The 18,342-nt window shown below is 37.7% G+C and overlaps 1 protein-coding gene across 4 annotated transcripts in view; it reads right to left on the bottom strand.

The window, feature by feature from the left end:
• Positions 1–4,201: 4,201 nt before the first annotated feature.
• GPRIN3 (GPRIN family member 3) overlaps positions 4,202–18,342 on the bottom strand; it is a 69,354-nt gene continuing 55,213 nt past the window's right edge. For all 4 annotated transcript variants that reach the window (XM_032239618.1, XM_032239620.1, XM_032239619.1 and 1 more), the window contains one exon: positions 4,202–15,717. In XM_032239618.1, coding sequence (XP_032095509.1) covers positions 13,261–15,591 — 2,331 coding nt within the window. In that variant the 5' untranslated portion in view covers positions 15,592–15,717 and the 3' untranslated portion in view covers positions 4,202–13,260. The remainder of the gene's footprint in view (positions 15,718–18,342) is intronic.

Raw genomic sequence — 18,342 nt, 5'->3', positions numbered from 1 at the left:
CTTTCCAGTCCCTGTGGAGGATCTGATGTTGTTGCTGAGCCCTAAAACCTATGGTAGCTTTGGGGCCTCTAGACTAGCAGGAACCACACATGTAGATGCCTTTAGGGGCTCAGCAGATTTCATAATCATGATAAGGTCATCATTAGTGACAACATCTATTTCAGTTTTGAGGACACTTCTTGATTCAGCCACAGGTCATTCAAAATTGCAAATATAGTCTCAATTCAAATTTAAAATGTGAAGTCTCATGTAGTAATCATGTAAATAATACTGTAATACTTGCTTATAATTCAGGACTCTCTCCTTACAAGCATGATAGACCTACATTGGGGAGAGGGGTGTGATTTTGATTATTTTCTTTTTCCATCCCTAGAGATTCCATTTTTGCCAAATAATGTAGTTGAAGATCAGGGAAGGAGAGGAAGAGAGAGGATCTGGAAAGGTCACACTTTCTGAGTACTGCACTCTGCCTGTGTCAGGTTTTTATACTGAACTCCTCTCATGGGCTTCCAGTTTCTCTTTGGAGAGCCTTCCCCCTACAGCCTCACTCAGACACTCCTTAAGCTTTGTGTCCCCACCCAAATCGCATCTTGAATTGTAATCCTCATAACCTCTATGTGTCAAGGAAGAGAGCAGGTGGAGGTAATTGAATCATGGGGGTGGCTTCTCCCATGCTGTCCTTGTGATAGTGAGTTGTCATGAGAGCTGATGGGTTTATAACGGGCTCTTCTCCCTTCACTTGGCACTTCTCCTTCCTGCTGCCTTGTGAAGAAGGTGACTTGCTTCTCCTTTGGCTTGCCATGATTGTAACTTTCCTGAGCCCTCCCCAGCCATGCTGAATTGTGAATCAATCAAGTCTCTTTACTTTATAAATTACTCAGTCTCAGGTAGTTTTTTATAGCAGTATGAAAACCGACTAATACATACACTCACACATCGCCAGATATCTCCAACTGGAAGATCTCTTAATACAGGCGAAGGACTCTGTTCTAACTCTTGCACATAAAGTTCTTAATTCAGCTTCCATGAATCTGGAAGATTTCCTCCAGCAATATTAATCTGTGGGGATTAGAGATTTGTTAGTGAAGTTTAGCATATTTTCTTTTTTGTTTGTTTTGTTTTTTAAATTTATTTTTATTTTATTTTATTTAAAAAAAGTTTTTTCCCATTTATTTATTTTATTGCATTTTAGGTTTTGGGGTACATGTGAAGAACATGCAAGATTTTTGCATAGGTACACACGTGGCAGTGTGATTTGCTGCCTTCCTCCCCATCACCTGTATCTGGCATCTCTCCCCTTGCTATCTCTCCCCAGCCCCAGTGTGCAGTGCTGCCCTCCCTGTGTCCATGTGTTCTCATTGTTCAACACCCACCTATGAGTGAGAACATGCAGTGTTTGATTATCTGCTCTTCTGTCAGTTTGCTGAGAATGATGGTTTCCCGGTTCATCCATGTCCCTACGAAGGACGCAAACTCATCATTTTTGATGGAAAGTTTAGCATATTTTCATATGTTTATGATACTTGCTTATGTAGTTTGACTAATCTATTTTATTGTTCATCTTTTTAAACTAATTTGTAGGTGTTCTTTCTATTTGCTAGATTCTAGTACATGACTTCTCTTAATTTTTCTATGAAGTTTTTTTTTTATCAAAGTTTTAAATGTTAATGTAGCTCAATTTACAAATTTTGCATCCCCTTTTCTCTCTTTTTTGAATTGGTAATATTTTATTAGTATTTAGCTTTATATTTTAGAAATCACATTTAATATGATGAAGTTAAACTTAATGAAAATCTTTTCCTAATTCTTAAAGGTGTGACAATTTTACATGTTGAATGTATTGCCCTCATGCTTTAAACAAAAAGAAAAATACTTTTAAAGTCACATGTATCTCACAGGTATACATTAATACCATTCTTAGTATTTACCTAGATTTACAAATAGTTTATTAAATAGAATAAAATGGCAAAATTCAAGGCTTTTAACAACAGAGTGGTAAAGTTCAAGTTAAATAAAAAACTAAAGTCACAAGAGTAGGAGAAGGAATGAACATTATTTTGCCTATGTCATTTAATTCCCATGAATTTGCAAAGTGAGTAGTAGTATTCTCAATTTCCGGAAGAATGCACTGAAATAGTTTGGACATTTATCCTCTCCAAATTTCATGTTGAAATTTGGAGGTGCATCTGGTGGGAGGTGTTTCCATTTTCTCGGTCAAAGAATTTAGCTTGTTTGATTTGAAGCTGAGATTTGAACCCAGTGTCCTTTCATTTCAAGCCCAGGTATTTACCATGATATCTCTGTGATCATCCAATTTATATGTTCCAGATATCTGTGCCATTGGGAAAAAACTGAAAAACTGTTCTTGTATGCATTATACCTCCTAAGGTTCAGACAGAGGTGCAAGTGCTCAGCAAAACACTTGCCACAAAGGCATTATTTTTTGTTTTGGCTTTGGGCTAAAAGAACATAGATAACAAGCAAATGCTTTTGAGCCCTTTAAGAAGTCTTATCTTGCTTTTAAACACCTATGATATCTTTGGCAATGACATTCTGCTTATTATTATTTTTAATGGCAGGTCAAGGCTCTTTTGTACTTTGATTGAGAGGTGTCAAGTGGGACTACAGAACTGTAAGGAAATAATCATTCTTGAGATGCCAATACTCCCACAAGAAATCTTTGCAAGCAATTTCAGCTTCCATCCAGAAAATCTGAATTTCAACTATGTTAGACCTCGGTGATATATTTAGAAAAACCAGCTGCAGAACATTGTTAAGGTAGTTATAAGGGTCTAAACATTTTAAAACTCTGTAAATTAGCTCAGTGGTTGTGTAGAATGGTGTTGAAGCAAGTATGATAATGTTGGCATTCCAAAGTTCATTAAGAATGTGTGTGCTATGGTCTAAATGTCTGCATTCCTCCAACCTCATGTTGAAATCCTAACTCCCAAGGCAATGGTATTAGAAAGTGGGGGCTTTGAGTGGTGATTAGGTGATAGTCACAGAGCCCTCATGAGTGAGATTAGTGCCCTTCTGAAAGTGGCCTGGGAGGGACCCTTCATCCTTTCCGCATGTGAGCATGGGACACAGAAAGATGGCACCGCATGTGAGCCGGCAAGTGCGCCCTCAGCAGACACTAAATCAGCCTTGATTTTGGAGTTCCCAGCTTCTAAAACTGTAAGAAATAAATGTATTTTATTTACATGCCTCCCAGTTTACGATCCTTTATTATTATAGCAGCCCAAATAAACTCAGACAGAGCGGGTGACCAAAAATGATCTTACATGGTTTATAAAATGCAAACCCTTCAGAAGAAACAATAGATATTTTGAGTTCACATAGTCCAGTGAAGCAAGACTATGCTAAGAAAGATGTTCTTCTGTTTGCTACTCAACACTGAAGATGTGGAAGAGTGGGAACATTTGGCTGGAAATGGCACCTAATGAAACAAACACCTGTTGGTGGGATGTAAACAGCTATAGGCATAAGACAAACTATCTCAGCCCTCCTGAAACTTGCAAGATCTACCTTCTCCATGAATGGCATTTATATCTTTGGAAATGCATGAGGCTTAATTTGGCCAAGAATAAATGTCTAAGTGTGCAAGAGTTAGATAATGGCAGCCACAGGGCACGATTTTAGATTAAAATAGTGGGCATTTATACACACACACACAGCAGTTGGAGGGAGAGTATGGCTCTTGGAAATTTTGAAGCAATCACTGTTTAAAGTTCATGGAAAATTCACTAAATCATTGTTTTGAGATTTGGGCTTCATATACCTTGTACCTCTCCTTCTTTACAGATCCTTAATGAATTGAAGACATTCAAGGAGGCAAAAAGGGATCAAAATGCGTTAGTTTTACTACTGGTCAAGTCAAACTGGAGGATATGGCTGGGCTTTCCATCTCCTTCTAAGAATCCAAACTGCAGGAGCCCAATTTATCTTCTCAGGAGTAGGCAGAAAGGCTGGACTACACAGCAGACACCTGATGGCTCTGGGCAAGAGGCAGCTAAGCCTGGACAATAAGGCAATCTAAGTGCCCTGGAGCCCCACCCAGCCCTGTTACCTTGGCCCCGCCTGTATTTTCACCATGCTCAGCTCTCATCACTCTCACCAAACAACACACACACAACACACACATTCTGCTGTGCCAAGTACAGGAAAAACCTCGCTTTTGATGACCAGGAGGCATTGTTGATTCTATGGGAATTCTATTTTAATTAAAGAAAAAAGTTCTTTCATTGCAAATACTTCCAGTTCCACAGCAGATTCTTGGCAGAAGTGTGTCACATGGAAAATCAACTGATTCTGCATATCCACGGTTAAAAGAATGATTTAAATAGCAGTGGAAAAAACAATAACAACATTAACAAAGCAGAATAAAATGTATTCTATATTACATTTATTATGCAAAGTGAGATGCAAAAAAATAATATTCTAAATTTTTTGAGGGTAAAACTAAGTCGTTAGTTGAATTTAGGAATTTTAAGCATCCATTCAAAAATCAAATCCAAATTGAAGGTGTAAGTATATGTAATTCCAAAAGCTTTCTCCATCTTTGTATGAATTATAACATTTCTTCTTTTGTCTAGGAAGTTAAGTTTATTGGTCAATATCTGGAGGATGAGAACTTTCTTAAATGATTTATGACATTTGTATATAAACATTATAAAAAACATAACTTTAGATTTTAATATTGATATATTCATAAATGGACTTTCCATTTTAAATATTTTTGTCTTCAGTGATTTCATATTATACTATACTTTTGATCCTTCTCAGCTGAGTATTTACACACATAATTGATTCTCTTATTGAAAGTTATCATTTTTCTGGGTATTATTTAAATTAATATACACCTTTCAAAAATAATCACATTTATCTTTTAAGCAACAGTAAGTATTGACAAACATCAAGATTTCCGGTATGCTACACTTATAAACATGTATACTTTTAGCAGTTAAAAAACACTGCCACTCTATTTGTAATTGTAGTGTTCTTATAGCTGGTTAATTTTTATTTTTATTTAATATATAAAGATGGCACATTGATTCTTTAAAACATGAATATGTATTTAAATGTTATTCTTAACTTTCTACTGAGAAGTGGTTGTTTGTACTTTGCCAGATGGAATTCTCTATCAAAGGGTGATTCTGGTACTTTTTGTAGACGGAGTCTTGCCCCGTCTTCCTGGCTGGAGGGCAATGGCATGATCTTGACTCACTGCAACCTCCGCCTCCTGGGTTCAAGCGATTCTCTGGCCTCAGCCTCCTGAGCAGCTGGGATTACAGGCACACATGCCCAGCTAATTTTTGTATTTTTATAGAGACAGGGGTTTTGCCATGTTGGCCAGGCTGGTCTTGAACTCCTGACCTCAGGTGATCCACCCGTCTTGGCCTCCCAAAGTGCTGGGATTACAGGCATGAGCCACTGCGCCTGGCCTCCATTCATATTTTCAATCCAATACCCAACCAACATAATTTTTAGTGTCAAGGAATCAGGGTCAAATTGCATTAGTTGTGATAACCAGATCAAACTCTTTGATCCCTAATAGAACATTTCCTTTGAGAAAAAATGAGATGAATTCGAACAATAGCAATTCACTGGTTGGAACTTTGATAAGCTGACCAACCTTGTCTAGAGACACTTGCCAGCTAATGATTCTAACACGTTACCTAGTCCACACAGTATCTCCTATTACTGAGAATACTTTTTATTTGAGTCCATCTTAAGGAACTCAAAATATGAGGCAATTTAAGTGCCCTGGAACCCCCCGCCCCCCACCAAGGGTTCATTGCTCATATCCTATTATCTCACTAGCATCATCTGCATTTTTTTTTTCATTTAAATCTTTGACTTCTCTTTGGTGTTGGTAAACATAGTTTTGCTGAGCTCAAAAGAAGAATGCCTGTAATGATATCCACTTTGAGTCATTGTACATGCTTGAAATCTAGGGATCTATCTCCAAAAAATGTAAGGCTTTTATTGGTTTGTGCAAATCAACACGTTGATACATGTCTAAAAGGAGTCTCATTGGTTTTCACCACTGTTTGCCATTTCCAGATATAAAATTAGGTGCTTAAGGAACAGCATTAATTCTCTGTAGCTACTCAGGTAACAGTATGTGTTTCACATGCCTCGGGAGCCCGATTTTTCTTAGCACAAAATCTGCTACGAGGGAGTAACACCATCAAGCGAGGGGCATCTAATACAATATTAATATTTGTAAAACAAAGCAGTCATGGAAAGATGTAGCTTTCAATTAGTTGTTTTAATTGGCGATTTATTTGAATATAATAGTATAAATAAAATGCATTACGTGTGCATATATATGTGGATAAGCTATTTACATTTTTATGTGTAGAAATGAAATTATATATTGACTAGCCCTTTTGAGGCTTTTGAACAACCATTTCATCTTCCCTCTTTCCTGCAACTGCTTTGAGGATTTAGATAATTCATACAAGGTATGTACACAATCACACCCATAGTATGTACATCCTAATCACACACTTAACACAGAGAGGATGTGTGAGGAATGTAAATCATCCCAGTGGTCAAAGAACTGACCTTACCTGTGACTAATGGCATGGTTAATTAGCCCTGGCATATTTAATAATATGCCAATGTACTGATTACTATATTCAGCCTTTGTGATAATTATGTTACCTACTCAAGGAGATGATAAAAAAACAAAACAAATCAAACAGCCCTTTCTGACCTTCAAAAATAAAAGAACAAATTCTGTTACTGAATACATGTGGACACTTTTGTTGGCCTTTTCACGTATGTACATGTGCCTACCTGATGATAGAAATTGGCCTTTAAATGGGATACAACAAGTTATCTTTTTCTACACATAAAAATAGAAAACTGATCACTCAGACTGTACACACTCACAGAATGTATTGACATACCACAACCAGCTACAGTATTATGCACAACATATTGTTCACACATTAGGACAGCAGAGATAAACACATTTAGAAATTTAGTAATTGCTAGTATATATTTTTCTTGTTTTCAGGCTGTGTTGACCTTTCTCAACCTCAATAAAAGATATCTCTAGGGGCCCTTAAAATAAGAATTATTCTTTCCTCTCCTCTAGGGATTGGAGAGTATGATTATAATACTGCAATCTCCTGATATACCAGCATCATTTTAAGACATGATGAAAAACATTAGGAAAAGTAAGTTACTTAAAGAAGTGATCTAAAATAAATGTTAAGGAATCTAAAATCATTAAAGATGCCGATTAACATGAGTAAGCCCTTTCTACTCATTTTATATAGTTTGCTCTATACACAGCCTTCACATGTTATTAAAAGCAATGCTATGAATCAGGAAAAATTATTTAACTGCTAGAGAGTTTTTCTAAAGAGACACAATTTTTAAAGCAACAAACAACACCACTAGCAGCGATGTCAAAAAACAAGCTATAATTTTTGCCTCAGAAATAAATGGATGACATTGTCTTAGTTAAGAGATCAAGAAAGTTGTTAGCATTTCTCTCCCATTTAATTCTTTTTAACTTGTTTAAATCACTGGGGTATCCAATCATAATTATCACCACGCTGGTTGATCATCAGTATCTTTTTCTAAAGTGTAAAATACGAGATTTTTATTCCTACTATTTTGCAGCCAATTAATTTTGAGCTTGGATCAGAAAGATACTTGATAAAGAGTTACCATTTAGAAGTGCTCATCTGGAACATCATTTTCTGTAAGGCATCATTTGAAGCCTCTTTGGATACAAGTACTCATGTTTTAGTGATTTTACATCGGGGAGCCCATTTTTTTTTCACAGCTAAAGCTGGTAATCCTCTGGGCAGAGTTAATTGAATTGCTTTCTACATGCTAGTGTCCAGAAAGAGTAATTACCATAAGTTTAAAGTCTCCATTTCAACAAAACTTCTGGTTGGAGCTGTCTTGAGTTTTAAGCCAGCAAGACTTTGAGTGGTTCCTCTTTTGTCTTGGCTAGCACAAAAACAGGGATGCCAACTGTATTCTTACAAATGATCACTAGTGTTGTACTTCCTTATGAAGCTTCCAAACAAGTTTTTCTAGGAAGAAAGCAGAAACTATGCCTTCACTTATTTTGTCCTGTGGGTTACAGTCAGTCTTCATAAAGCAAACCATCATTATATAAAGGTGTGCCCATAATAGATGCATTTGCTGGTATAACTGCCTCTTTTTGGCACATTATTGCTTGGCTTTAATTTCATATTCAACAGTCTTTATTCTCATGATAAGTATCTGAGATACTTGGGTCTTAAAAAAAACTTGTAAATTACACCTTGTTGCACCATTCTGGCCACCACAAGTCATTTCACCAAGGTCCATGGTTATTTGAATGTTCTTTATAATTATCATCACTTTGATTTACTCAATAGCCAAAAGTAATGTTTCAGGATTATTTGTTGCTGCTATCTACACATATATACAGATGTACTGGATTTACTTTGAGAGAGGTTATTTGGTTGTGGAAAGTGAGTAGTTTAGCTGGTGACTGTTCACAGTAAAAATAGCTGTAATGACCTCTGGCAGATGTCACTGATCACTTGGGAGACAGAATTTTTCCACTTCAATCAATCTTCAGTTATGTTCTTGGTCATTGCAACCCAAGCTTATTTGATTTCTGCAGCCAAGGAGAATTGTTTTCTTTCCAAGAGTAGGATAAAGTTCACGGAAATCTGTTTCAGTATTTACAAGACCATTTTCTCCCCTGTTTGCAAAAAGGTCTAAAATATTGTAGACATCCTTAAGCCCATGTATCTGCACAGATGACATTAGTAATTACTCAGCCAGTTGAAGAATTTCATTAAGAAGGATATCGTTACAAGGATGGACAGGAGATTCAGCATATTGCCTGTTATTTGCCAGGTGGCAGCAGCTGACCCAAATTTGGAGAGAATCAACCACAAAGGGCCACGCACAACATCAAGAAGCATTGCTAGCAGCAAACAAAATGCTCAGATACATATGTAAAATAACAAACAAAGAAGGGGACGATTGACTTCTGAATTCACCATATAGACAAAAACGGTGTGGGGACAAGGTAGTCGGCTCACTTATCCAAGATACTGCTGAGTTCACTGTTCTATCACAAAGGGAAATTCACAGGTCTTATTTCTCAAACACCACTAGAACAAAGCAGGAGAGAGTAAACAGCATCATCTTCATGACAGCATTAGAGATAATTAGTAAATCAGGCAGGTAGAGGTCTACACAAGGCTACAAGTCCCCAGTTTTCAATAAAAACACATATACATATGTGCAAACCTTATCCTAATGTATTGTTTTTCCTTATACTGATTCATAAAAGTAGACAAGGGATATGGTGAATTATGTGTTACTAGAAGTAGACAAAATTTTAAACATTTGGCACAATATATAGGAGGAAGAGAAGACACACATTTCTCACATTTCGGCAGCAAAACAGCAACAAAGTCAATGCAGCAAAGGCCAAACAATTTATATTAACAGCACACTTGCATGTATCCTCTGTAAACACATTTGAAAGTCACATCATACTCTGTTCTTGGTATGATATATACAGGGATTCCCAGAATGACAGGCACTCCCAGAAATGAGAGGAAAAAACATTAGTATAAGCTAGGAACGGCGAAACCTCAATATGCTGGAATACAAACGAATGCTATTTTCCTCTTCTGCTTTCTGCTTTAAGACAGCAAGCTCCTATTAATTTGATTCCGAAATCCAGCCTCTAAGGTATATGTTACACATGCATATTCAGTCCAATTTATTTCAATTTTGATGTTTAAACTTATAACACAATGAACACTGATATTCAAAACAGTATCAGAGAATTCTCAAGATTAAAAAAATTATCAAAGATCAAATTACATTCAATATAGGTGAACTTATCAAGGTAGGAAACATACTAACACATTTTATAAATATTTCATTTCAGACGCGAACAAAAAGGTTTCTGGTTAACCTTGACTTAACAGGGTGTTCAACTTTTGCCACTGACCCAAAGCACAAAGGTTAATCAGTATTTTACTCTATGTAAAGTAGTTGGTCGGTAGTATTCAAAGTCAATAATCCAGAAACACATAATTAGAAAAGCATTCAAGATAAACATGACAGCTGAAGCTGTGACATTTTTCTCATGATCATAAAAATAGAACAATCAATCAACCTTTAAATTCAAAATTTTTAGTATTCACTTGTTAATTGGTATAGCATCTTAATATTTTAAATGTTGAACTGTCTTTCAGGCATGGAGTTCATCTTTTTACTACTGGTTTAAGGAATGTTTCTTATTTCTTGATTTAATAAAATATTTCCTCTCTATATTTCAAAAATAAAAATGCATGAAAAAGAACCAAATTATATCTAAAAGAAATGAAGGGTAAAACCAAATAACTTTCAACCCAAAGTGTGTCATGCAGGTAAAGTAAGGAAAAAACTGAGCAAGTTCAAAGAGTCTGCCATAAAAACTGTCTTGCAACTTAATTTTTGAATGAACCTTAGGTTTCACAAGTAAGAAATACTAAACACCTAATGCTATGTCACAGATTGATGTGAAGGAAAATTCTTAAATAAGGTTTTATTGTGAGAGTAACTTAGGGTAGGTATCACAATATAAAAATGCTGCTGTCTTGAATAGGTCCCTATCTTATTTATCCATCTGAAGATATATTTCTGTTATTGTCCTTAAAAGCTGTTAGTTCTATAGGATTTAATGAGCAACAAAACAAACAATATTTTGTAATATTTTGTGATAATTTTTTGAGTGTTGTAGAAGTAAAGAATTTGGTTCTAGCACCAAAGAAAACCAGTTAAACTTAGTGCATTAAACAAATTTTCTTAAAGTTTTGAGTGGCATAACCACAACAGCAAATCTAGCAATTCTGATATATTTAATGTGAGACAAATGTCTACAACTCTGTCAGGCCTCTGCCTCATTTAACTGTTTACAAATCATGTGGTTATTCTAAAGTTGTGAAAATAAATATTATTACCAGATGCGAAATTCCTTTTTCTTGCCTATTTTAATGCAGGGACAGCCCGTTCTAGCCACTTCACAGCAGAGGATTACCTGGGGCCCACCCATCTGGACTAGGCATTGTTGACAGCTGCTACTGTGTACACAGGCTGTACTCTGTGTATACGCAGCATGTATGCCCACGTGGGAGGGAGACGCCAGTGAGCGGAAGCCAGCAGAGAGGTTTATGTTCTGGCAGAGGCATCCAAGACAGAAGTGACACAAACACGGCTACAAATGGGTATGTAAGGCCCAAGCAGAGAAGTTTAGGCTAAATCTCTAATCATTAATAGTAATTTGCTTGGTAATTTGATGGCAATTTTGACATTACATAGTATTCTTAATAGATACCAATGAGTAAGAAACTGAAAAATGTGCCTTATTAAAAAATTCCTCCTAAGTTCCAAATAGAACAACTATAACAACTCTCAGGCTCTGAGAATACTGGTTCACGAATGCAAGCTTTGTCTACAGTTAAATTGCTTCAAAATAAATCAAAGTCTTTTTATTAATTTAGGTTGTGCCGGGTGTAGTTTGTGCTGTTCAAGTTCAGGAATGATTTTTTTCCCTGCATATGTTCAGAATGTGCAAAGCAGAATTAAAGTGAAAAAAGCCAGAACAGATAGTGTCAATTGACTGTACCCATGGGACACATGAGTCTCTGGAGAGAATACTCATGGTTAGGTACTCTTTTCTAGCTCATCATGGGGAATGAGTTCAGAGAAGGCAATTGGTGCCTCTCCAGCGTCTAAGTCTGGTTTTCTAAATGCCAAATGGAGATCAGCACTCTCCCAACAACGTCTGCAGGAAGGGAAGCCTTCCCAGGGCTGTTGTTCGTTCCTTCTTTCCACACTACCCCCTCAAGCCACTGCTGCTCATCCAGGCCAGTGCCTTTGAGGATACTCGTGTGTCTTGGAACATGCTTCTCTTCTGGAGACACGTGAGGTCTGAGGTCAGACAGGTGCCTATGTTCCCAAGGAGCATATTCCACCCAAAACACAAGTCATGTTTTTGTAAAGGCCTCTTCTTTCATTGGGTTTGAAGAATATGAAGGATATTTCTCTTAAAATCAATAAGCTTGCTGAAGTTACCTTTTTACTCCAGAGTATACACTTAAGCAATTAGATGATAGTCTATGTACAAAAACTGAAAAGGAGCTCACGTTCTAATTTGGTGTTGACTACATTTGCTATTGGAAGTTACTGCACGAAATTAAAAATAATCACAAATTGCATCCTGTTTACAGAAGTCTAAATTAAACATTGTTTTTGTTACTTATGAGGTTTTTATCATCACAGAAAAAGCAGTGTTTGGTAATCTGCTATTTATAGTTCCTTACCAGAATCTTAGCATCCTCAGTAGAATATCACTGGAGAACACTTGTACAATATCAATTTAGTATTATCCCTAATTCGATGACTCTTTCAAGAATTCAGTCCCATGTACTTCCTCTAGGGCAAGAAAATATGAATATGTCTGGTCAGAATCACAAAGATGCACCTTGCCTTCAGTGCAGGAAAATGTGTCTATATAAATCCATGTTTAACGTAGGCAGTTTTCACATTCAAAAGCTTAGCTAATATTCCTAATGTAACTTTCTTATATTTATTAACAGCTGTAAGAAGGTTTATACAAAGGTTGTCTGCAGATGTTTACAAACATTAAATCACAGTTGGTATATTTAATGTTATCTGGCCTAGGAATGAATCAAATTTTTTCTCAATTTTTTATGATTCTTATCATCTATTTAAAATTTGTGTGGTTACAGTATTATTATTGCAATAGAACTAGAAATTATAACAATGTTTTTTGCCAATAGTGTTTTTGCTACTTCCAATATGAAGCAGGGATTTTAATGGAAATACTATTGTGTGATTAACTGAGGCAGTAATACAAAATGATACATGTATAATAATATAATAATAATGCTCTCTCTATGAGCAACATCATATTTTTAAAAACCCAGTGAGTATTCTTTTCAATTAATTAAGATTGCAAACCTTCAGTGAAGCATGTTTCTCTTCTCTTGTTCCTTCTTTCAAATTGAAATGACATTTTTGTTTATAGAGCTCTAGGTCAATTTTTAATAGCAATTTCTTACAGTGAATACTTGCTTTTCCTTCCTGGTCTTGCAAAAAAAAAAAAAAAAAAAAAAAAAAAAAAAACAACTAAGCAAGCTTTGACACAGAGGGACACATGTGAATACCATAAATTTATACAAAAACTCCCATAAATATTTCCTTTCAGTCTAACACAGAAGAAGGGGCAGGACGGACGCAGCAGTTGGGGCGTCGGAAGTTCTGCAGCATGGCCTGGAAAACACTGTGCTGCCTTCCTTTGAGCTTCTTATTTGAAGAAGTATCTGAGGAGATGGATCTCCGGGTCTGGCTATTTTGAGTTTTGATTAATTTCTCATGTTCCCTGATTTGTCTTTGTAAATGGTTCTGGATTGCGATTCCCAGGGACTCTGCATCCAAGGAAGCACCATACACTTCCCAGGTCATTCCCTGCTCATCCCACACCACGTCCCTGACACGCTTGGACTGTTTCAGCTGGAGCTTAGAGTCCGCGCCAAGCTGCTTTTTCTTCTCTCCCGAAGTGAGTCCCACCTGAGCAGCAGCTGCTGTCACATTTAACTTCTGCTCCTTGAGGAACTCGCTGACGCGGCTGGGCCTGCGGGGGCTGGCTTTGACGGAGCGAGATGGTGTCTTCTTGCTCGAACCTGGGCTGGAGTCACTCATGGGATCAGACGGCAGGCTCAGGCTTGTGGCTGTCTTGGTCTGTCTGTCTTCTTCTAAGGTACTCTCCTGGTTGTTCCTAATTGGGGAGGGTGTAGGATTAGCAGCTGATTCTGTGCCTCCACTTTCTTGAGATTTAGGATTGAGCAGCCGGGTTTTGGCTTCCGGGGTTTCGGTGCCAGTGGACTCTTTTTCTTTTACTATCTGAGGAGATGCAGGCTTCTTTTCCCTTGCATCTCCTTTATTCGTGGGCTCCAAGCTTCCAGAATGGTCAGCTTTGCCGGTAAAGCCACAAGAGTCAGATAGTTTGCAACCTGACTCTGTTTTGTGGCCATTTGTGGTCTTCTCTGCAAACTCAGACTGCATGGTTTCAAATTTTCCCAATCCATAACTTGTTTCAGCTTGACTGCATGCACTGACAGAAATCTGGTCAAGGGGGCTAGATTTCAGGGAGCTAGAATTAGTACCTGCAAGCTTTTTAGAAGTTGATTCTTCCCTCATTGGACTCATTCCTGCTAACCTCCCATCTTCTTTAAATGTATCCTGGGCATTACTGGAGGCCAGACTGATTGATGAGGTTTTAAGGACCTCATCTGGTAGGCTCACTAGTTTATTTTCCTGTTGGAAGGCTGTAGAAACAGTTGCTGCTTCCTGAATGTGTACCCGTGGCATGATGGCAGGGCACTGACGGGATTCCTGGGGGGCTAGCATGCTATCAGAGAGCTCCAATGTGTGGCTCCCACTGCTGTGGCAAATGACACGCAGCTGCTCTTGCTCAAAATGCTCAGGGGCAGGGCTTTCCTTCAGGAATGCAGTGAGGATACTGGGGCTGGTGGAGACCGATCTGCTCTCCACACTTGCCACTGCCTGTACCTCTGCATCTTGCCAAGCCCTGCTGGGAGCTTCCTTGATCTCACTTTCAGTTTGGTTGGTCATAGTACTGGCTTCTTTGAACCTTGACATCTGATGCTGTGCTGGGAGCAGCACCTTCCCTGGACCTGGAGGGCATGCCGAAGGTTTGCTAGTGACAGGGGATGGTTGAGGTGTCACTGAAGTTGTGCCCTGGGGGCCTGAGGCAGTGACAGAGGGCTGCGTGTTCTCTGAACATCCAGATTCTCTAGTTAGAGGTTTATAGGATCTCATTTCAGAGTCAAAGTTGGCTCCCTGCCTTTCCTGTTCAGGTCCGCCTGCAGGAGAGGATGAATGACTGACCACCCTGGCTGCTGTCACTGGAGTCTGCACTGTTCCCTGGATTGCTTCTGGAGAAGGAAATTCACAGGACACCTGATCTTTGCTGCTACTGAGGATGTCTCCCACAGGACAACTTGGTTTCTCAGATTGCTCTCTATTTGAGGTTCTCTGTGATCTCATCAGGGAATCTTCAGGCGTGGAAGAGGTGATGGCATTGGGCTGATCACCTGGGATGGACTGGTGGGTGTGCTGATTGGCTGGCATTGTCATTGGTGTATGTATAAGATCCCTTTCTGCTGCAGAACTTGCAGCTGGTGCCGCAGGCTGGTTGCTCCCTGGCAGCTGGGGATTGCCTGGAGAGTTGAATGTGGCAGAAGCTTTCTCCACTTCATTGAAGACACCAGGAGAAGACATATCTGGCTGGGTGGTCTCATGTTCACAAGCCTGCATCAGGGCTTCAGCAGCTGCCCTGAGGCTGAGGTCTTCTTCTGCAGGGGTACCAGAAAAGCCATTGGCATTCTTACACAGGAGAGCTGGTGGATGCTGAGGTGAGGCAGCCTGCAGCTCTCCTAGATCCTCTTCTTTTCCGGAAGCTGCAATCAAGGAAGTTTTAGCTGATCTCAGAGGGTCAGGTACAGTCCCCATGGAATTTCTCTTCAGGAGCACTCCAGAGCTCTCTCTTAAGTAGTGTTCCCACTGGTGGGGGAGGAGTGATGCAGTCAGGGCTCAGAGTATTGACACGGTCAGGGTTTATTCCTCTGAAGAGCCAGTCTGTGAATCAAGGAAACAGCATCATTAATACAGTATGTCACTTAAGGATTGAAAAAAATACCAAACTGTCATTTTTATAAGAGCATATTAAAAACTTTTCTTCCCATATCTGCTGATATAAAAATAGACTTTGGTGGAGAGAACAAAAAATAAATAAAAATAGACTTCGGAAAAAAGGTTTTGAAAACAATTATAATTACAGAAATATTATTTTGCCATATTAGTTTCTACTTGCATCCTACTAATGTCTAGCAAATAGGTTTCTCATGTATCTACCTAAGTTTGCTAACTACCTCAAAAGTTATTGGTGTAATTTGATGTAGCAGATGTCAGAAAATCCTGTAAAGTCACTCTCATTAAATCAATACGTAAGCATGGAAATAGACATAAACAGATATGCGAAATAGGAAACCTAGGGATAGATCCAAATATAAACGGGGATTTAATGTATGACAAAAGAGGCATTGCAATTTGGTGGTGAAAAGCTGAGTTCTTTCATAGAAGAAACTGGCAAACTTTATTCATCTGGAAGAAAAGAAAAGTAGATCTTAATATTTACCAATTCCAAAAATAAATCCTAGGTGGATATAGGTGGATTAAAGTTTAAAATAGAAAATAAATAAATAAAATCACATAAGAAAACCTAGGAATCATAAATGTAATCTAGGGACAGGTGAGCAGGCTTTTTCTGAGAAGGCAAATACACTGTAAGAGAAAACATAAACATAGGTGACTACAATTTGAAACCTGAATTTGATGGCATGACAAAAGATGCCATAAAAAATACAAGATATTTGGGGGAAATAAAAAGTGTATAACCCTATAGGACAGGCAAAAATACCTAAAATATAGCAGAAGCTCTTAAATATTTACAAGGTGACTAAATAACCCATTGAAAACATGGATTATGAATATAAAAACATAGTTTACAAGGTATGAAATTCAAATAACCATCAAGCTTATGGAAAGACGATCAAATTCATTTGTAGTCAAATAATGCAAATAAAGTAACAATACAATTTTACTTCACACCAATTGCGTCTGCAAAACTTAAACAAAATAGACTTTCAATAGTAAGGCCTAGGGAGACCTAGCAAAAGTATTTTGATTTTGTAGGTGCAAATAAATATGTATAGTTACAGTTTTCTTATGGAGGCAGTTTAGTTTCTAAAATGAAAAATACACATTTCCTCGACCCAGTGATACCAACTCTATCAACAGAAATGAAAACACCAGCATATATGAATACAGGGATGTTTCCTGAAGTACTATCTGTAGAAGAAAAACAGACTGGTCTTTATAAATAGGGGGAATGATAGGATAAGTCATGACATACGTCAACTACAGAATATTATGCAACCAGTAAAGTAAATAATTTGGCTGTAACTTTTCACATGGAAGAGATTTTCTCAAGATATGACTGAATGAGAAAAGGTTCAGAAAACAGTATATGCATTTTCATTTTTGTAAAACAATGATGTAAAACACTACATATGTATGCACACAGACATGCACACACACACAGATACGTTTGTGTACAATTACATAAATTCTAAAAACATTTGGCATGAGACATATTAGGCGTTAAATACAGGGGGAGTGATAAGTTGGGGACAAAAGGGGAGATGAAAGTACCCAAAGGTGGAGAAATGTTGAATCTAAAAAATCTGATATTATTTAGGGCATATGATTATGTAAAATTGTATGCGTGTGTTTATGTATAAATATTTTTTTTCTTTTCACACAGGGTCTTGCTCTGTCACCTAGGCTGTAGTTTAGGAATACAGTCATGGCTCACTGCAGCCTCAACATCCCAGGCTCAAGCTATCTTCCCACCGCAGCCTCCCAGGTAGCTGGGACTACAGGTGCATGCCACCATGCTCAGCTAATTTTTAATTTTTTTTTTTTTTTTTTTTTTTTTTTTTGTAGAGACAGGGTCTTGCCCAGGCTAGTCTTGAACTCCTGGACTCAAATCATCCTCCTGCCTCAGTTTCTGAAAGTGCTAGGATTATAGGTGTAAGCCCATGCATGTGGCCTGTATGCATTTTTTAGAAAGGATAACTAAACATTAGGTCATGTGGATAAAGCAATGGATCTGAAATTAGTGGATGACTGTGTTTTAATATTTATCATTAATAAGCCATGTTACCTCAGGCTAATCACTTAATCTTTCTGAACCCCAAACTAACTCATTGGCAAAATCAATTAAATAATATCTAAGGATACTTCCAGCTCCAAAATTCAAGGATTCCACTTCTTTGCACACGATGAATAATACATCAAACTGTTGAATCTTCACTCAGGCTACGAAGTGTCAAAATAAGGCAAAATCAAATCCAGCTGGGCTCAGGTTTTGAAAATACAGAATTTTATCTTTTAGTTCAATGTAATGCAGCTGATTTACTATTACATAAAATCTAACAATAAATGGAATGTATTTTCTCCTCTAAACAAGCTCTTCCTTCTAACTTCATTCTTTATATCAATGGGTTTAATATTTTCCCATCCCTGGTCTGAACTGCTTTCTGCTCAAACCATTTCTCTAGGTTTCTATTCTATTTCTTCCTTACGCCAGTATTCTGTTGCAAAATCACTTGCTGTGCCCCAGACAGTCTTTCACTGTCT

This window comes from Sapajus apella, unplaced genomic scaffold (assembly GCF_009761245.1).
Source record: "Sapajus apella isolate SASKATOON/1434 unplaced genomic scaffold, GSC_monkey_1.0 scaffold45, whole genome shotgun sequence".
In the NCBI taxonomy this organism is placed as follows: domain Eukaryota; kingdom Metazoa; phylum Chordata; class Mammalia; order Primates; family Cebidae; genus Sapajus; species Sapajus apella.
Note: the sequence above shows the minus strand (reverse complement) of the source record. Positions and strands in the feature narration are given on the sequence as shown.